Raw genomic sequence first — 21,796 nt, 5'->3', positions numbered from 1 at the left:
GGCCAGGGATGGAACCTATGTTGTAGCAGTGACAACACCAGATCCTTAACTTGCCAGGCCACCAGGGAACTTGCAAGAAACATTTTTATTAGTGATACTTAAGAAATAGTTGGAATAATCAACTGGTCTTAACAAAATATGCAGATTGCTTAAGATTTGTGATTGAAATGTTGCTTGTGATTCAGAGTCTTCTATATAAAAGCAGTTTAGCTAACAATGATAAATAAAAAGGAATTGACTCCCAAGTATTTTAAAGGAAACATAAAGGCTAGTGTTCATATTTATGAGTCTAAAAAAATTAATTTGATTTCAAGTTCCTAGTACAGAGTTAATTCTTTAATAGCAACTCAGAATTACTATTAATGGCACAAAGTATTGATTCTTGGACACTCTTGGTTAGCTTGGTGCTACCTCTTAGGATCATCATGTATCTTCTATGACAAATGGTAGCTGGTGTAGTGACACTTGAAATATTCATTCCTTTATGAAATTCTGTTGACCCTGGCACAAAGCCATTAAAATGTTTGCTGTTCTACCAAAGAAAAACCTTACACAATATTTCAGACCAGTATTGCCTGAGATAGACAGCTGGATCAAAATACACCCAGCAACACAATTTCTGCTGAGCAGACATCAGATAGCCTCCCTTAGAATATTGCATACAGCTTTAAATTACTGAAGAATTCTACCTAGGATAGCAGGGATCTGTGCTTCTGCCAGAAGTACGGTGATAATAGAAATTCAATAACTGAATCTGACACCAGTCATTTAGTTGTTGCAAATTATTTCTTCCAGAACATGTACACTGAACTGCTGGCTCACTTTCATGGAGGGGTTGGGTGTTCCTGTTAGGTTTTAATTCTTGCCAACCTGGGAAGCATTTACTCTTGGTCCGTTTAAAACTTGGAACACACTGTTTCAGCGTTCTGTGGGAAGCTCTCCTCCTAGTTGAACTTCTGACTAAAGGATAAGGAGAATAGTATTTCAGAGTCTATACGCTGTAACATCTTGAGTTATTTGATGTGTTTCTCTCCCCTAGTCTGGGCAGGTGGAATAAGCATGAACGCTCCAGGGGAGAGCATCCACTGGGGAAAGGAGAAGTGGTCCTAGAAGTCATAACTACATAAACAAGGTGGGGGGTGGGGTGATTGGCAATTTGGAAACAAAGAATTAAGAGTCCGTTTGAACTTCAAGCTGCCTTTCATTTTTGTCTTTTTGCCATTTCTTGGGCCGCTCCTGCGGCTTATGGAGGTTCCAAGGCTAGGGGTCTCATCGGAGCTGTAGCCGTTGGCCTACGCCAGAGCCACAGCAACGTGGGATCTGAGCCCCATCTGCAACCTACACCACAGTTCAGGGCAATGCCAGATCCTTAACCCACTGAGCAAGGCCGGGGATCGAACCTACAATCTCATGGTTCTTAGTTGGATTCGTTAACCGCTGAGCCACGACGGGAACTCCAAGCTGCCTTTATTTTCAAGTGCATTGTTCAGATGCCTTAGCGGTTCTCAGTGCAATTTGTTTTGTGAAATAAATTAGGTATTCTGTGTAGTGTTTTCAGGTTTATTATGCGATATTCTGATTCTGATTCATAAAAATATTCCATTAAATGCAATCGCTCATGTAATTACTTTGCTTAATCTACAGCATACTTTAATTAAATTGCACAGAATTCTGATTTAATCAATTAGATTTGATCTAGTATAACTTAGCTGTAAATACTTTTTATGATGCAGCAGCCCCAAATAATTATCCAGAGCTAAGGTAGTATACGACCCTATCTAAAATGAATAAATTTCCTATGTTAAGAAAAAGTAAATCATCATTTGAACTATAATTTTAGTATTTTAAAAAAGTAAACTGAAGAGTGGCTGATTCTGTTTCTATTTAATAGTCTATTAAAAACAATCTCATTTGGAGTGTCAGAACTTAAAAAACATGTTTTATTTGCATCTATTCCTCAACAGCCTTGAGATCAAAGGATTCAACTCAAGCAAGATTCACCACTTTAGGGCTCGGCGAATAGACTCATTAACATCAATACCTCATCACATTTGTTCACTGTTCTGGGTTGAGTTTTGCCTTTTGCCAAAAAGATGTGTTCAAGTTCTGACTCCCCCCGGTACCTCAGAAGGTGACCTTATTTGGAAATAGGGTCATTGCCAATGTGATTAGTTCATCTAAGGTCATGAAGTAGGGTGGGCCCCCAATCCAACATGGCTGTTGGCCTTATAAGAAGATCACCATGTGAGGACATAGAGACACAGGGAGGAGGCTGCGTGAGAGAAGGCCAAGTTTGAAGCTAAGTAGCTGCAAGCCAGGCAACACTCAAGATTCCTGGCAATCAGGAATTCCCATTGTGGCTCAGCAGTTGCAAACCTGACTAGTATCCATGAGGATGTGGGTTTGATCCTTGGCCTTGTTCAGTGGGTTAAGGGTCTGGCATTCCTGCAAAATGTGGTGTAAGACACAGATGAAGCTCAGATCTGGCATTGCTGTGGCATAGGTCAGCAGCTGCAGCTTGGATTCAACCCCTAGCCTGGGAACTTCCATATGCCATGGGTGGGGCCCTAAAAGGAAAAGTCAACAAAACAAGATTACTGGCAACCAATCAGAAACTAGGAAGAGGTAAGGAAGGGTTCTCTCACGGGCTACAGAGAACACGCCCTACTGCCATCCCGATGTTGGACTTCTAGCCTCAGAACCTTGGGACAACAAATTTCTCGTTTTATTTTTTTTCCTGTTACTAATGAGCAGCCTTTCATTTTGCCTTGAACAACTTTTTTTTTTTGGTCTTTTTGCCTTTTCTAGGACTGTTCCCTCGGCATATGGAGGTTCCCAGGCTAGGGATCTAATTGGAACTGTAGCCACTGGCCTATACCACAGCCACGGCAACTCGGGATCCGAGCCCTGTCTGCAACCTACACCACAGCTCACAGCAACACCGGATCTTTAACCCACTGAGCAAGGGCAGGGATCGAACCCGAAACCTCATGGTTCCTAGTCAGATTCGTTAACCACAGAGCCACCATGGAAACTCCAAATTGTAGTGCTTTGTTATGACAGATCTGGGAAATGAAAACACTTAACCTAAGGTGAGAGCTACAAATCAACATCACCAGAATTTATAAAATTACTATGAATAAAAGTGGGGGATGGAGGAATGTCTCTTGGCTAAGCTGTTTTTAAAAATACAGGTGCTGTTTCAGTTTGAAGTTACCTTTTACATTCCTAAGCAAGTATAGATATAATACTTTTTGTTTCCAGCACCCCCTCCTCATACACAGAACCTAGCAGAGTGCCTTGAACATAAATCAGCAAACAGGACATTTTGTAGCTTGGTTTAAAAAGATTAAAAATGAAAATAGCCTATAAATATTAAAATACCCACTTATAGAACTTGAGCTGTAAAAAAATATATATATATATATATACTGAAATGTGAGGATAAGTACTGGAAAGAATTTACATGAGGTTCATCAAGACACAATTTCATCTTAAATCTGCATGTGGATAGTTCATTATACCCGGCTAGTGTGTGGATTATTCAGATTCTGTATTTTCTGTTGCCCTCTTTTTGACTTTGAAAAAATTACTCTTACTACCTATATTGTGTGAAGGGTCAGGAAAATTTTAGTACCTATACTGTGTGAAGGGCCAGGAAAATTAAGTTTTAAAAATTAAGTTCTTAGTGTTAACTTACTGGCAGATTGTACTACTCAGGGTGTAGAATAGATAAACATTTAAAATATAATGGGAGTTCCCTGATGGCCTAGTGGTTAAGGCCTTGGTGTTGTCACTGCTGTGGCTTGGGTTCCATCCCTGGCCCAGGAACTTCTGCATGCTGCGGGCATGGCCAAGGAACAAAGGAAAGAAAAGAGAATGAAAAATGAATTTCAGAGATTTATTGGTAAATTCTTTTTTACTTTATGAATATTCAAGAGTTGACTGTTTAGCTGTTACAGGGGTAATAATGTTTGGAATGACATTAATAGACACAAGCAAAAGATCTGGACACAGTCAGTCAGTAGAGCAGGGGACACACAGCTTGCTCCCAAAGGGCAGAGTGAAGGCCACCAGACGACTCCAGCTGATTGTGTTCGCCTTTGCCAGCAGCCCCTTCCGATTCTTGGGGGTTCTTCATAAGCCTCTGGCCCTCCTGCTTGTTTCTGGACACTGGCTTTTGCCTGTTCTGTGGGTAGAAATAAATTGTATAAAATGATCCTAGATCATTTCTGAGTATTTATTGCCAGACGGGAATGAGTGGAAGTTTAAATTCCCAGGTGTAGTATTCCTTAGTAGGACTTCCAAGCCTCACTCCTGCCTGAGATCCATTCCTGCAAATAGGTAACTGGAACTACAGCATAAAGAGATTTGTAACATAGACAAAACTATTATTTCCTGATGGTCTTCCAGGTTCTATTCTAGGCATTCCACATATAATCTCATTTAACATTTCTTTTACATTTAATTTTGATAATTTTTATTGAAACAATGTACATTTTATAAACATCAAAAGGACTGAGTGAGTAGTTGAGAGTTTGTTTTAAAAAACAATTTTCCTTTGGAAAGGAATAGTCTTGGATTTTTTTTTTCTTAATATAAAAAACAGTCAAAAAAAGACCAGTCAAATAATATGACAAGGCTTATATTAAAAACAGCAGTCCTCTGCTCCATCTTCCTTACTCCCAATTCCCTCTCATTAGTCCAATAAGTCTTAATCATTAACATTATTTCTTCTAGTACTTACTTCTAAATAACATACAGATAATGATCTTTTTTGATTTTTTTTTGTTTTAGATGCTTATTGACTTATTACAGCAGAAGAGGATTTAACTCTCTATACCTCCTCCTCTCACATACACTTACTTCTTTCTATCTGTCACATGTATTTATTTATTACTTATCTATTTTCTTTTGTGGCCGCCCTGAGGCATATGGAGTTTCTGGGCCAGGGATCAAATCTCAGCCCCAGTTGTGAACTAAGCTGCAGTTGTGGCAACACTGGATCCTTAACCCACTGTGCCGTGCCGGGCATGGAGCGGGCATCCCAGTGCTCCCAAAACATTACCGATTCCGTTGTGCTACAAGGGGACCTCCATCTCACATGTTTATATCACTGTTTTTGGTTAAATCAGTATTTAGGGCTAACATTTTAATTATATAAATATTACTTACAGCTAAGTCTCATAGTAGGCTATGATTACATCTCTTCTCTTGTATAGCTCATTGTTTTCACCAGTTAACAATTGTTTCTTTTTTTGTTTGCTTGTTTTCTGTGCTTTTATTACGAATTCATCCCTAAACCTTTTGATATAAAGTTAAAATTGTCTCAGCTATATTTAAGTGTTCTGTTTCATATTTATCTTGGAGAACTTCATCTGAAATCTTCAATTCTCTTCCTCCTTTTCCAAGTGAGTTTTTCTCTAAGCTTAGCATATGCCGTTATTGGACTTTGCTGTTCACCATTATTTTGAGGGTTTTTTTTTTTTATGGAGAGGTAAGTTATTTTATTTATTGAAGTATAGTTGACTTATGATGTGTTGGTTTCAAGTATACAGAAAAGTGATTCAGTTATACATACATACATACATATGTGTTCTTTTTTCAGACTCTGTCTTGATAGTTTTTTCTACTCCTTTCTCCTATGTTGAATTTCCTTTTTTCTGGGATCCTGTATCTTTTTCTTAGTTTCCACCTTCATTTTTGTAGAGCATATCCCTCAGGAATTTCCTGAGAAAGGTAAGAATCTAGGACCTCAGATTTAAGAAAAAGTCTACATTTTATCCACGTTTCATTGCCTGTTTTGCTGGGTATAGATAGTTAAAATATATATTTTTTTCACCTCAAAACTCTAAAGACATTTTCCCATCATTTTCAAGCTTCGGTGGTGCTGTTGAGCAGTTTGGGATCATTTCTTTTTCTCTCTGGAAATGTTTAGACTCCTTTCTTTATCCTGGTGTCCTTGATGCGTTTTGGTCAGATAAATCCTCTGAGAGGACTTGCATTTGTTTTTACCACATCCTTAGGCGTATAACCAATCTGGGATTAATCAGCATTAAGTTCCGGGCTAGAGATTTCTCAGACCATTTAGGTAGTCTGAATTTGGGCTTCAAACCAGGGTGAGGGCTGACTTGTGGTTCCAGATTCTTGGTAGCAATTTCTCCCCTCTGTCCTCTTGCCCAAATTGGAAATCGTGTTTTCCTTGTGGCCCGATGTGGGTAGCAGTGGGTTTTTGCAGCTTGCCCTTACACTGAAGGATTAGTACTTTGGGACCAGGATTCTGGTAGGAGGAGAAGCTATGAAACTTCTCACCTTGGACGGCTTGGTTCTCTGCGCCCGGTTCTCCCAAATGCTGTGAAAATCAGTCTGCCCTCAATTGACTGGACAAATGCTTTCAGGAGGCAGCATACTGCCTACTTTTCTAAGTACTCTTTCTTCACTCAATGCCTGGCCTGAGATTTCCTTCATTTTTAATCTGATATTTTAAAGATGATTAAAAAATTAATTATGTTTTATTCAGAAGCTTTATTTATTTTTAGCAGTCTGGATACTTATCCTGGCATATTCCTGGAAATGGAAGTCTGTGGTACCTTTTTTTTTTTTTTTGTCTTTTTGCTATTTCTTGGGCTGCTCCTACGGCATATGGAGGTTCCCAGGCTAGGGGTGGAATCGGAGCTGTAACCACCGGCCTACACCAGAGCCACAGCAACTGGGGATCCGAGCCCTGTCTGCAACCTACACCACAGCTCACGGCAACGCCGGATCATTAACCCACTGAGCAAGGTCAGGGACTGAACCTGCAACCTCGTCGTTCCTAATTGGATTTCTTAACCACTGTGCCACGACGGGAACTCCCCTGTGGTACCTTTTTAAACCCTAGTTTCCTCATTTGAAGAATGGGGGTGATTAGTATCTACCTCCTAGTATTTGAGGAATTGGTGAGATTATTAATAAGAGTAAAGCTCTTAACACTCTGTGGCACCTCAAGTAATGTTTACTCTTTTTTTTTTAAAGTAGTATTTTGAGAACATAAGTCCTCTTCTGTGCTACATCTTTATAGGTGTTGGTGCACTAATACCAGGGGATGGAGTGAATAATCCAAGATCTTAATAAGTTGTATATTTATTAGAGTTCCCGCTATGGCACAAGAGGACCAGCACAGTGAGTTAAAGGTCCCGTGTTGCCACAGCTTTGGCATAGGTTGCAGTTGTGGTTGAGATCTGATCCCTAGCTCAGAAACTCCATAAGCCATGGGGCGGCCAAAAAAAAAAAAAAAAGTTGTATATTTGTTATATGAAGAAATAAAGACTCATGCACCCCTATGTTCATAGGAGCACTATTCACAATAGCCAAGGCATGGAAACAACCTACATGTCCATCGACAGATGAATGGGTTAAGAAGATGTGGTATATATACACAATGGAATATTACTGAGCCATAAAAAGACAAACCAATGCCATTTGCAGCAACATGGATGGAGCTAGAGACTCTCATACTAAATGAAGTAAGCCAGAAAGAAAAATACAACTACCATATGATATCACTTATTTGTGGAATCTAAAATATATTACAGATGATCCTATCTAAAAAAACCCCAAAAAACAGAAGTAGATCGTGGCCAAGAAAAGTAGATTTAGGGTTTCCAAGGCAGAAAGGGGAGGGAGAGGGATGAATGGATATTTGGGGGGTTTTGGGGATGCAAACTGTTATATTTGGAATGGATGGGCAATGGGATCCTACTGTACAGCACAGGAAACTGTGTGTGATTGGGTCACTTTGTGGTATGACAGAATTTGACAAAACATTGTATATCAACTATAATAAAGTAGTTCTTTCCATTCCAAACATTTAATGAGAACCAAGTGATTAAACATCAGTATCTTATATCTTCACTGGGAATATGAGATTTATTGAAGTGGAGTCTTCAATTTGTATATTTCTTGAAATAAATTGAAAACATGCCCTTACACTGACTCAAATAAGGCTCTAAATGGATAGAAAATGGCTACCTTTTCTTACAACAAACTAGGTTATACTCTTTTTAAAACTATTTTTATTTTATGCTTTTTAGGGCCACACCTGAGGCATATGGAAGTTCCCAGGCTAGGGGTTGAATTGGAGCTGCAGCTGCCGGCCTACACCACAGCCACAGTGACACAGGATCCGAGCTGAGTCTTTGACCTATACCACAGCTCACAGCAATGCTGGATCCTTAACCCATGGAGCGAGGCCAGGGATCACACTCGCATACTCATGGATATTAGTCGGGTTTGTTAACGCTGAGCCATGACAGGAAAGCCTACTTTTTTTCTTTTTTTAATAAGCATTTTTTATTGCATGGACAGTTAAATTGCATGAGAAAGTCCTTTTAAAGTCCACTGAGAAGTTCACACTTAGCAGTTTCCCTTCTCTGTAAAAACAATTTCTAACCACTTCCAAGCTGTTCTCGTGTAGAATCAGCTCTCTCTGGTGGTTGACCCCACCCTTGGGGCATCTCAGGGACACTTCTTGAGCAGGTGCATTGTGATATTCTTCACAGCCAGCATGGTCTCCATACAGGTGGGCTTGATGAGCATCTCTGGGAGTAAAAACCCAAAATGCCCAGTGTCACGGAGTTCAAAAGCAAACGTGTAGGGTATTCCAGTTTTGTAGGCCCAATCCATTGAGCTACCAGAGCTCACATCTAAAAGTTAAAAAAAAAAAAGTCAGATTCAGTAGAGGCTGCATAATTTTCAAAATGTGTATATAGTACTTGCTTGCTAAGCTATACTGAATCTTTCCAATTAAATATCCCTTCAACAAGAACGATTTAATTGTAGTTCCTTAGCATCAGGCTCATGTAACTTATAAATCATATCTGCTATCATCATAAATCATACCGGGCACTTCCAATCTTGGTTCTTGCCCCTGACATCTATGAAAACTTTCTTCTTTGAGGATCTAGTCTAAGGATAAATGCTGTTTCAATATGATGACCTCAATTTCTCAGCCGTAATTCTAATATCATCTCTCTCCAACCTCACTTTATTTACCAATAAACATACCCTGCCTCCTGACGGACTTTTCTGGTTTTTTTTTGTTTGTTTGTTTTGTTTTTTTTTGGTCTTTTTGCCTTTTCCGGGGCCGCTCCCGCGGCATATGGAGGTTCCCAGGCTGGGGGTGGAATCGGAGCTGTAGCCACCAGCCTTCACAGAGCCACAGCAACACAGGATCTGAGCTGCGTCTGCAACCTACACCACAGCTCATGGCAACGCGGGATCCTTAACCCACTGAGCAAGGCCAGGGACCGAACCCGCAACCTCATGGTTCCTAGTTGGATTTGTTAACCACTGAGCCACGACGGGAACTCCCCGACAGACTTTTCTTATCACTCAGTTCTCTTCCAAGGTCTAGAATATTGAAATTCTGATCCCAGAAAACCTCATTTCTTCTCCTTCTCCCATTTTTTCCCACTCCTGATGAATTTGTTCTTTACTTACTATAGTTTTCAGACTCCCCTCGGGCCGCTTACAATTTCGTTGAGCTCTCTACTGTGCCATGGTCAGTTACTCCACTGAATTTCTCACCAGACCCTTTTTCTAGTCCTTCTCTGCTTTTGCTTTGCTAATTCTCAATCCCTAGTCCAGTTTCTCTGTTTTCTTCCTCACGAGGGAGATGGAGACAGTCTTTTTTAAGTTCATGCTAATCTCTGAAGACTTTGTCCATTACCAGCGGTGCTCTGGTCTCCTTTTTCTAAGATCTTCGCTTACAGATCCTTCTTCTGTCTCTTCTGGTCCTGCCCCTCACTTTATCACTGTTGTCAGACTCATCAGGGTAGCTTGTCACCTCCTCTGCTTACATCACAGTCCTGCCGCTTCTCCTTCTAGCTCAGGAAGAACTGCTCCTCATATATTACACATGATATTGTTTGATACCGTTTATGGTTGTCTTCTCTGGTTGTGAGAGGGTCCCTTCTCCAGGACTTTGTTTTGTTAATAAAAGTGCCCCCCTACCTCTTGCATCTGCATTGACCAAAATGTCCAGGTACTGCTTTCCTAGAGCACTTCCTTCTCATGATCCAACTGTATACCATCATCTTTTTCTTTAGAACTCAAAAGAGAATCTACATCCTCAATCACTTCCATTCTGGTTCTTACCTCTACTCGGCTGTGAAACCATTGTTCTTTTCTTTGTCTTTTTGTCTTTGCTAGGGCTGCTCCCGCAGCATATGGAGGTTCCCAGGCTAGGGGTCGAATTGGAGCTGTAGCCCTCGGCCTACGCCACAGCCACAGCAACACGGGATCTGAGCCGTGTCTGCAACCCAAACCACAGCTCACAGCAACGCTGAATCCTTAACCCACTGATCGAGGCCAGGGATTGAACCTGCAACCTCATGGTTCCTAGTTGGATTCGTTAACCACTGAGCCATGATGGGAACTCCTGAAACCATTGTTCTTGAAGGTCACCAGTGACAGCAGGCCTAACCTTTTTTTTTTTTTTTTTTTTAAAACCTCTGATCACACTTTCAACTCTCAGCAGCATTAACCTTGCTGACAATCCATTCCAACACCTCTCTCCTTCTGGCTCCTGTGACCTCACATGCTCCAGCTTTGCAGCACAGAGTTGAAAGTGTAGGTGCTCTAGGCAGACTATTGGCTTTGCTGTTTCTAATTTCATCACCTGCCATGACTCTCTGTGCCTCAGTCTTCCCTTTTGAAAAAGGGATCATTAAATAACATGTACAGGATATATTAGATGTTATTGTTTTGTCTCTTTATACCCCAAAGTGCTTAGTTTGCCGTTTTCAGCATAACATGTTTTAGTAGTTAATAAATGAATAAATAGAAGAATCTTTATATACTTCATTCTTGAAATTTATATGATCCAGCCTGACATAACACCACTTTACTATTTTTAAATTTTCCTATGCAAATGATCCTGCTTTTTAAATGCTATTTTTGCCAGGACAAGTTAGAGAATTGTTTGATGATGACAATTAGATGACTCTGCTGTTTCCCAGGCTCTCCCTTGCTTCAGCTGGGGACAGAAGGCAGGCTGTGGCTTCTTTGTCCCTCTGGGTTAGAGTTCACTGGAACCACAAATAGTAGTCATAGTAGCAAAGTCAGAGACAATATTTGCCAACATTTACATCATGGTGATATGACAGCCTCATTTCTATGGTAACGGGTTGTTCTCTCAGTGAACATAATACTATGACGGTGCCTTGATACCAAGCTGAAAAGGTGAACTGTAAAATTTTTAACAATTAATGTTCTTAGTTTTTAATATGTAGTCTGTTGACAGTAACTGATAATGTGATTTTTCTAAATATTGTATTTCCCCTTTCAAGGTGGCTCTATTAAAAAACAGTTGTAAAAAGGTTGGCATGAGACAAATGACCATGGACTTAAAATTTTTTTTCAATATTTAAGACATTACCATTACTAGGATAGACTGCTGTGATAAACGGTGCTAATTAACAAACCAAGCATTTCTTCTGAAGGCTCAGGAAGTGAGTGGGCAGGAATATAATGATGGATAAATTTAAAGAAATCAAGGAGAACTTTGCTACCTCACTGAAAAGTATAATTTGATATTACTGTCTATACATACAATGTGTATATATACCTTCTTATACGTGCATAGACATTCACAGAGTCCTAACCACCACTTGATCATGGCAAGCTCCTGGAATGCCACTAAGCATTCAGATGTATATGATTTCTCAGTAGATTTTCCAAGTCATCGAGGTGAGGAATTTTAGAATTTGAAAAGCCAGGAGATATGACCTAGTCCAGTTCCTCATTTACTAGTTGAGAACTGAACCAACTGGGCACTGCGGCCCAGGACTCATATCTTGGCCAAGGTTACATCTAAGAGTGGCAGAATTAAGACTAGATTGCACATCTTCTGGTTCTTTGTCCAGGTTCTTTCCATATCCCGGTTGCCCTTTATTTCATATCTAAAAAAGAAATATTTTAATCACCTTTCAAGGGGAAATTCAGTTGACGGTGTTATGTAAAAAGAATTTCACAACAAGAAGGGATAAAAGGGAAGCTCTTTTAGCGCTGAAACATTACTTCATTATCTTCTCAAGGCCCATTTCCACCTTTTCAGTGGTTAAAATTGCTTAAGGAGCCCCTTTTTGGTATTTTATATATATATATATATATATATGTATATATATATATATATATATTTTTTTTTTTACTGTCACATGAATTCAACGATGTAGTTTTTCCTACTTGCTTAAAATAGTCTCTGCTTAGGATTTGACTTGGTACAGTGATTTCTGTCAAGCAGTATAAACCTAATCAGACATAAACTCCCTCTATATCTTTGGTTAATTTGGTAGTCAAAAATTTCACTTTTGGGGGAATACATTTGCTCTTTTTTTTTTTTTTAAGGGGAAGTCATTACACAGGATATTGGTTCAAGAGGTGATTCCAACACAGTATCCATAGGAAACTTACACAATGTACTGGAGGCTGGTCCATATCGATACTGCACCCCATGCACTGACCGGAGGGCATTCACAGCATTATGAGCTGCAGATTCCTGTGAGGTTAAATGGAGAGATTATCTCTCTTATATTGTTGCATGGAAACTTTTAGAAACACTGACATGTTGTTTGAGCCTTATCTGTCATTGATTTGGACAACAAGAGAGGGCACGTTAATGAGACTGTATTTAATGATATTGTTACTCCTTGTCACATGCTGCATTTTGCAATATGTTTTAGAACACATCACTTTCCTTGATTAATTTGCACAAGGAGCCAGTGATCAGTAATAGTTCCCTAAACAGACAAGAAAAGGGAGGCTCAGCGAGGTCCAGTGGGCAGGCTGGGCTTACACAGCATGGAGGAGCTGAGCTGGCATAAGTGCTCACATCTTCTGACCCTGCCTTAGTGTTCTGTCATCTTCGCTTTAGTTCAGAGATGCTCATTTCTATAAGTTACAAAATGCTTGGCCAGGCAGCGGCCATGTCTGTGTTACTCTTAGCTACATATCCAGTATTAGCAATGCACCTTATATAACAGGCAATCAATAGTCTTGCATGAATGTTGAATAAACAGATTTGCAAGTATATCCAGATAATCTTATTGATCCTTAAGTACATACTTCAGGGGCTAAGTCCAAGGTATTTAAAACACATTTAGATCAATTAAGAAACTCTTTAGTTCAGTAAGAATGACTCTTCTTGCTCTATGTGTTTAGCCCTCATGGGGATGGAAATACTTTCAGAATGCTTCCTGACTTCTAAGGTTACATGCGCCTCTGACAGTGCTCAGCCAGGTCCAGCTAAGATGCAGACATTCCTACTGATGCCCAACATCAGGAAAAATAACGACCATCAAAATACTAAAAGGTGACTATTTTAACAGCAACTACAACAGTAGGGACTACCCTTGAAAACATTTTCAAATGCTGTAATAGCCCTAGTTTCAACAAGGAGTTAGAGAAGTATTGTATGACCGGTGAGAGGAAAAGAAGTATGTTGAAACCAGTACACAACTCTCCTGTTTCCACTGCCTGTGAATAATTTAATCTGTCACTTGAAGCCATCTGGGCAACACGGGACTGGGTGTTGGACCCTGGGTTCAGCTTGCTGTCCTAGCTCTTCTCAGGAATGCAGAAAGCAGCGTTTGCAGCACATGCCACCTTGGTGGCTATTCAGAACCTGGCAGACACTTATTATTGATCTCACTGAGGATGACATTCTCCTCGGCAGAAGCCGACAGAAAAGGAATGTCAACACCCTAATGAGGGATCTGGATGGAGAACGTGCTAAGATTTTCACATCTTCTCCAATGGTCTCAGCAATATTTCATGGCAAGGGCAGATATTTCTACATTTAGGAGATTACTGCATTCTGCTGGCGAGGAGAACTTTGTTTCTCATTATTTCAGATGACTAAACCCAAGAGGGATAAAATCTATTGAGAAAAAGGGAACCACTTTGACAATTTTCACAAAACATATGCATAACTTGAACCTTTTGAGCTCACTGGACTTTTTTGCCACTCAGATGCGAGTGCATGTTGGTAAAAGTCTTAGTTGCGATTCTTCCACAAAGAGCAGAAACATCATCAAATTTTCTAAGAATTATTTTACTTGAAAGAGTTTAATTGATTCCTCCTTTCTCTGTTGCTTCCTCTTTCCAATTGTCCAAGAGGACCCAGGGCTCATTTGTTGGACCTCAGCTAAGTAAGGAGTATATTTTTTGTTTAAATATTTCCATATTTAAAGCAAGTCAGTGACCTAAAAATCTTAGCAGAAACACGGACATATTGATGAGATGGTTTTGAGCAAGTTTCACAGACTCTGAAGGTTTCTGGCTCATATTTAGAGACTACATAGTTTCTGAGAATTGTAATCGTGGTTTTAGCGATTTAGCTTATCTGTAACCCACTAACAGGATTTCTTAACGGTGGCACCACTGACAGTTGGGATGAAATCATTCTTTACTGTGGAAAGCTGTCCTGTACAAAGATGTTTTACGCCATCCTTGGCCTTACCCACTTGATGCCAATAGTGTTACTGTCCTGGGCTCTTGGCTTCATCAAGGGAAATTGACAAGGAGCCAGACAGGAAAATTCAGGCAAAGCTTTATTGGGGCCCCTGCTGCAGCACGGGGTAACGAAAACAAACAGCAGTTTCCCTTGCTTGCTGCATGGGGGAGGTGGGGTGGGAGTGGCCCCTTATATGGGGCGAGAGTAGGGGCAGGTCCAGGGGTCAGGCCAGAGCGGTGGCTTAGGTGGTGTGCCCACCCTTCCAGTGATGCTATGTGCAGGGGGCATGTGCAGTACCCTCCTTTTGCTCATGGCTCTTCAGAAGTGGTAGTTGGGTTTTTAGTTTTTTCGTATGTTCTTGCCCACAATTTTCCCCAGCTGCACATGGGTACAGTTATTTTTAGTCCCCTATAGTTTCTTCGTATTTGGTTGCTCAAGGACAGGTTTGCCCAAGTGCAAGCATTGCAGCAAAAGATCTCAGGTTCTGGCCTGTCTCATTAACATTCCCTATTCCCATTGAGACAATCAAAAAATGTCTCCAACTTTGCCCAGTGCCTCTTGGGAGGCAAATTCATCATTGGTTATGAACCACTGATTGACTCTTTATACCACATCCTCCAATCCAAGGAACAAAAGGAAAATAAATCCTAGTAGGAAGATAAATTCAGAATATGGAGAACATTCAGAGATGCATTTCCAGGAGTTCCCATTGTGGTGCAGTGGAAACGAATCTGATTAGTGTCCATGAGGATGCAGGTTCTATCCCTGGCCTCACTTAGTGGATTAAGAATCTGGTGTTGCCGTGAGCTGTGGTGTAGGTCGCAGACAAGGCTGGAATCCTGCATTGCTGCAGCTGTGGTGTAGGCTGGCAGCTGTAGCTCCAATGCGACCCCTATCCTGGAAACCTCCATATGCTGTGGGGGCGGGCCTAAAAAAGCAAAACAAAAAACCCAAAAAAACCCGAGAGATGCATTTCCAGTAAGTAGTTACTCTTTGTTTAAAGATTCCTTACAACAATGTATATTTTATGTTCTTGACATCAATTAATTATGGTCTAATAATACTTGTAATAGTTATGCAATTCTAAGGAAAACATTTTTTAATGCTTAGGACCTTATGGTCAGAAAATAAAATCAGTAAATTAAAAAAAACTCCATGAAATATGGAGAACATTCTCATGTGATAGTTTTAAGATACTGCATACTCCATGTAATCTGTTGTGAGAATATGAATATACACTGTGTCTAATTTAAAAAGGGCTTGGGAATTCCCACTGTGGCACAATGGGTTAAGAGTCTGACTGCAGTGGCTTGGGTTGCTGTGGAGGTGTGGGTTTGATCCCTGGCCTGGCATAGCGGGTTAGAAGATCCTGTGTTGCCACAGCTGCAGCTGGGATCCAAGCCTTGGCCTGGGAACTTCCATATGCTGTGCATCACGGTACAAGGTAGTTAGAGGGCCAGGTCAGCAACACCACGAATGAGAAGCCTATTTGACCCACGGAGGAGCTGAAGGAGAACACTTTCCAATAGCACTCTTGCGTTTACAATGTTTCTCAAGAGAGAGAATTTGCTTAGAATTCTTGCACAAAATTCTGGGAACAAATTCCTCTTTTGGACAAAATACAAGGCCTCTCCAGGCCACCTTCTGACCGCCTCAGGTTCTGCCTTCTTCCTGGGTCCTGGACATCTAGGTGAGGAATCCATGCAATCCCAAGCAATTGGTGCAGGATTTGGAATTCAAGGTATAGGGAGAAAGGGGATGCTTCTCTTTTATGTAAACTTCTGTTTGTTTATTTTTTGGCTGTGCCCATGGCATGTGGAAGTTCCCAGTCCAGGGACTGAATCCTTGCTATAGCAGTGACAACATGAGATCCTTAACCCACCAGGGAACTCCCTATAAAGGTGTTAAAATTCAAGTATAATGTACATACAGAGGACTACATAAGGTTTAAGTTTATAGCTCAATGAATGATTGTAAGATGTACACACTGATGCAACCGGCATCCAAGCAGCATCCAGGCAGGGAGTGGAACAGCAACAGCAACTAGAACCCACCTGTGCCCCCTCCCAGTATTCCTCCTTCCCTTCTAACTTTATAGGCCTTTAGATGCTCAAGACTCTGAACCAGACTCACCTGATGAGAAATTCTTCCCTATAGTGCGGAGCTTGTTGAGATGATGAGAGGAAAGAATTCCGCTCTTTCGCTTTCAGGCAATCTCATGCCTGAAAGGCTATTTGTTCTTAGCACTAACTTGTCAGATACATACCAGAGACTTAGTAGCATTAAGCAAATAGTGCTTATAAATTAAAACTTGCTTTTAATTAATGAGAGTCAGACCATAATTTATGAACAATTATTTACTCAATAAAGTTAATTACAGCCCTGCACATGTGACCAATGCTGTAATACTAATCAAATCCATCCTGACATTTTCTGAATAACCTGTGGTAAGTATGTAAACAGGTTTGAAACGAAGGCATTTGAGAAGCACCATAACACAGTTATAAAAAGCAGCAACACTGGAGCTAGATTTGGGGTGAATCCTGGCCATGACACTTAGTAGCTGTGTGCTCTTGGTCTAATTACCTAACTTCTTTAGCTTTCAGTTTGCTCATCTGTAAAATGGGAATAGTAGTTACTGCATATGATGATGAAAAATAAATAATACAGATGATATGCTTATTAGAACACATGTTTGCTATTATCTTTACTACACAGAACCGTTATAGCATTAGAAAAGCATGATACTGACACCCAGCTTCATACTTACCACACAGCTAAAATTGGGGATTGTGGCATATTTGTAAGAATAGGGGTACAGCAACATCTGAGCGTATGCGTGAAAAGAGAGGTAAGCCCTGATGTGCTTCCTGTGTTTTCGGAGGAAGTTGGCTACAGCTTTCACTTCCGGCTCTGATTCGGGGAAAGGTCCACAGTATGTATCATCACAAGGGTGCATGGAAGCTCCTTCATCTGCAAGTTAGAAAAGAAAGGGGGGTGCAGAAGTGGGCAGGCAAGAAGCAAAAAACACAAATTGGCATTGTTCAGGTGACTTTTCTTGTATGTCTATAAACATACAGTATTATTAAGCAATTCACCTGACTTATTTACAGAAATCAATATTGAAAAATCCAAGATGGTTCAGGCCTCCCTGTATGGTGGGAGAGCAGCCTAAATAGGAAATAGGTGCTGCTTACTTTACTGAGGCTGCATAAACCTCTTCAAAAGGAGGTCTCCTTCAGCTGGAGAACTAATTCCATATGATCCTCCAGAGCAGGTAAGGCCTCCCGTAGATATACTCCATGACACGTGCAGTTTCAACATTGAACACACTTACAGTGTCAAAACTTACCCATTTGACTTTCAGTTACTATTTACACTCTTCTGTACTTGGGATCCTGTACAACACGGGAAGAAATCCCTGCTCTAACAGAATCTGCCTTCAATCTGGATTCTTTGTTTGGCTATAATGCTCTGTGAAGGGAGGGACTGTGTTTTTCCTGCTGGGCACCTGACCACTGGAACAATAGCATGGCAAGTGTTCAGCAAACATTTGTTGAATAAGTTAATGTCAGATCGAAAGAAAAGGCTAGACATTGGCACAGGTGTCTGGTAAGATTCAATATTGATATACCAAGAACAGGAAGGCAAGACAGAAAAAACCCCACAGAACAAGCCAAACCAGTTTCTATTATGTATATTTTTATTTTTTATCAAAGTATAGTTGATTTCTGCTGTACAGCAAAGTGACCCAGTCATTCATACATAAAACATTCTTTTTCTCATATTATCTTTCATCACGTTCTGTCCCAAGAATTGGATATAATTCCCTGTGCTATACAGTAGGACCTCATTGCTTATCCACTAATATATATATATATTTTTTGTCTTTTTGTCTTTTTTTTTGTTGTTGTTGTTGTTGTTGCTATTTCTTGGGCCGCTCCCGCGGCATATGGAGGTTCCCAGGCTAGGGGTTGAATTGGGGCTGTAGCCACCGGCCTACGCCAGAGCCACAGCAACGTGGGATCCGAGCTGCGTCTGCAACCTACACCACAGCTCACGGCAACGCCGGATTGTTAACCCACTGAGCAAGGGCAGGGACCGAATCCGCAACCTCATGGTTCCTAGTCGGATTCATTAACCACTGCGCCACGACGGGAACTCCCCACTAATATATTTTAAATTTTTATTTATTTTTGTCTTTTTTAGGGCCACACATGTGGCACATTGAGGTTCCCAGGCAGGGGTCGATTCAGAGCTATAGCAACTGGCCTACACCACAGGCATAGAAATGCCAGATCCGAGGCTGCGTCTGAGACCTGCACCACACCTCATGGCAACGCTGGCTCCTTAACCCACTGAACAAGGTCAGGGATCGAACCTGCATCCTCATGGATACCAGTCAGATTCGTTTCAGCTGAGCCACGAGGGGAACTCCTCTAATAAGTTTTTAGATCAGCTATATCCAATCTGGTTTTGTAAAACCCAAGAGGCCTCTCTAGTTATCTTGGGATCAGTTAGGGTTCAGGCAAGAAATCCTCCAAACTAAAGTTCAATAATTTTTTCGAAGTAAAAAAATATACATGTCTGTGAAGGGGAGGAAGGAAAATAGAATTCAAGATAGCAAACACAAAGTATTAAGGGTCCAAAAGATTTTGGAAATGATATTTTTCTATAGTTATTTGCCATTCTGAGTCCTTATTATCTCTCCTGTACCCCTGGAAAACTGTAACTCCATAACCAAGTGGAAAAAGTTTGGTGAATCTGTATCATAGTCTAATACTACTTACTGAAAATGAAAGGACAACCGAGTCAGAGCAGGCTAATTCTTGAGGATGTTAGGTCTTGTTTATGCCATACGTGAATCAAGATGGGGAATAAACAGCAATTGTGGTTTTCCTCCTTTGAGTGTAATTCTGGTGATGCCTCAGAAGCAAGTGGGATAGGGATGGAACTCAGAACTTAATATGAAAACGATAGCTGATACTCTGAAAGGAATGGGAAAAACATCCCTTTGAGGAACACTGATGTCAAGCTCTGGAAAGGAGAGTTCACACGTTGAGAAACTAACTCCAGAGGGAGCAGAAGTAATGAGCCAGAGAAACAAGAATTCACAATAATCCTAATAAATATCTTCAAGGACATAGAGGAGGGCACTGGAAACATTAAAAGGGACAAGAAGTTATAAAGAACCAGTGAGATATAGTAGAAATAAAACTTAATTCATGGGCTGAATGAATACAGTTGATGAATGAATTGATGATTTGGAGTGGGTTTTGAACATTCCCAGAAGACATTAAGAAGAGACAAAGAACTGGAAATATGAGAAAACAATTAATATGAAAAAATACGAAAAATAGAATAATTGTCAACATCTGATTAATTGGGGTTCTAAAAGGGGGAAAAATAAAGTTAAATATTTGAAGCACTGCTAATGGCAATTTTGCCACAATTAAAGAAAGACTGAATTGGTTTACTGTGTACTAAATGAGAGAGGAAAGGGCAAATATCAATGGTTTGACATAGTAAAGTGAAATTTAGGAAAAGGAAATAATTCCAGAGAGAAAGAAGTAGGCCATCTCTAAGGGATGAGAATTAGATTCACATCTGATGTTTTAAGTAGGAACAACAGAGTAATATTTCCAAGTAGTTTTGAAAAAGGAAATTTGAATCGAGACTTTGATGGCCAGCTGAACTCTTATTGAAATGTGAAAGTAAAACAAAGATGTCATAGTTATTGTGGCATATTTTCCTTGGTTATTTTTTCATTTTCAGGATTTGTTTTTCCTCTCACCTAGAGCTTTTAAACTTCACCATCAGGGAGTACCTGTCATGGCTCAGTGGTAATGAACCCGACTAGTATCCGTGAGGATGTGGGTTCAATCCCTGGTCTGGCTCAGTGGGTGAAGGATCCAGCATTGCTGTGAGCTGTGGTGTAGGTCGCAGAAGCGGCTCAGATCCTGCGAGCTGTGGTGTAGGCCGGCAGCTGTAGCTCCAATTCAGCTCCTAGCCTGGGAACCTGGCATATGCCTTGGGTACAGCCCTAAAAAGCAAAAAGCAATAAATAAATAAATAAAATTTCACATCATACAAAATTTTAAAGTTTTAAAGGGATTTTATTTATTTATTTATTTGTCTTTTTAGGACCGTACTTGCCGCCCTACACCACAGCTCGCAGCAACAGCCACAGCAATGCCAGATCCGAGCCACGTCTGTCATCTACACCACAGCTCATGGCAACACCAGATCCTTAACCCACTGAGCAAGGCCAGGGATTGAAGCCACAACCTCATGGTTCCTAGTTGGATTTGTTTCTGCTGCGCCACGATAGGAACTCCGGGATTTTATTTTTAATTCTCACTGATTTTGCCGGATTGCTTACTTGGCTTTATATTTTTATAAGCAGTGTAGAAGGGTACCATCTTTCCTTAATTCTTGCAACAGTACCCTGAAAGTGTACCACTTTTTGACTTTTGCCAGTTTGATGGCAAAAATTTAATTTGCCTTTCTTACTATGGGTATATTTGAGCATCCATTCATAGGTTACCTTGGACTGGCCCCCTCTCTGAATTGCTTCCTCATGTCCTTAGCTCGTGTTAGTGTCTGTTGGGCTGTTGCTCTTTTCCTTGTGTGTAATGAGCTTGGTATTCTCATCTGCATTGTGTTTTATACTCATGCTTAAAATTTTTCTATTTGATTTTTTTATGATAACTTTTTATCATTTTAAACATTTAAAATTTTATCTAGTGGCAGTCTTTTTCGATGGCTTTTGGGGTTCTGTCTTGGTTAAGAAAATTTTGCCTATTCTGAAGGATTATAGGTGATTTATAGGTTCTCTTCTAAGAATTTTTTAATTTACTTTTTTCCACCTAAATCTTTAATCCTTCTGGATTAATATTTGTACATATGTAACATGCAGTTTTATCTCCAGTTTCTATATATTGATAGCCAATTCTATTAGTATCATTTATTAAGTATTCTGTCATTTTCCCACTGAATTGAAACACCACCTTGGTCATATATTAAAGTCTTCTGCATTTGTAGATCTATTCTGGGATTCTCTGTTATGTTCTGCTGGTCTATTTATCTTTTCCGCACTGTCACACCATCAATCCATAGCAATATTAAAGTATGCTCTAATATCAGGCAAGACACGTTCCTCTTACTATTCTTTTTTTTCTCAGTTTTATTGGCTTTTTAGGGTCTATTTACTTTTACATATAAACTTTATGATCATTTTATCAATTCCCCAAAACATAAAACAAAATTAAAAACCCTGTCGAGATTCTAATTGGAATTGCA

The 21,796-nt window shown here is 40.2% G+C and overlaps 1 protein-coding gene and 1 long non-coding RNA gene across 4 annotated transcripts in view; one reads left to right on the top strand and one right to left on the bottom strand.

The window, feature by feature from the left end:
- LOC110260281 overlaps positions 1 to 21,796 on the top strand; it is a 91,254-nt gene that overhangs the window by 10,038 nt on the left and 59,420 nt on the right. The window lies entirely within an intron of this gene.
- Positions 3,901 to 21,796, bottom strand: part of CPA6 (carboxypeptidase A6) — a 254,242-nt gene continuing 236,346 nt past the window's right edge. For 2 of the 3 annotated variants that reach the window (XM_021089271.1, XM_013996693.2), the window contains exons 10-12: positions 17,265 to 17,467; positions 12,454 to 12,538; positions 8,240 to 8,684 (exon numbers count right to left, since the gene is read on the bottom strand). In XM_021089271.1, coding sequence (XP_020944930.1) covers positions 8,497 to 8,684; positions 12,454 to 12,538; positions 17,265 to 17,467 — 476 coding nt within the window. In that variant the 3' untranslated portion in view covers positions 8,240 to 8,496. Of the gene's footprint in view, positions 8,685 to 12,453; positions 12,539 to 17,264; positions 17,468 to 21,796 lie in introns of all 3 variants that reach the window. The other variant, XM_021089270.1, reaches the window with a different exon arrangement.

The sequence above is a fragment of the Sus scrofa genome, chromosome 4 (assembly GCF_000003025.6).
Source record: "Sus scrofa isolate TJ Tabasco breed Duroc chromosome 4, Sscrofa11.1, whole genome shotgun sequence".
Taxonomy (NCBI): Eukaryota; Metazoa; Chordata; class Mammalia; order Artiodactyla; family Suidae; genus Sus; species Sus scrofa.
This window is presented reverse-complemented; position numbering and strand designations above follow the sequence as displayed.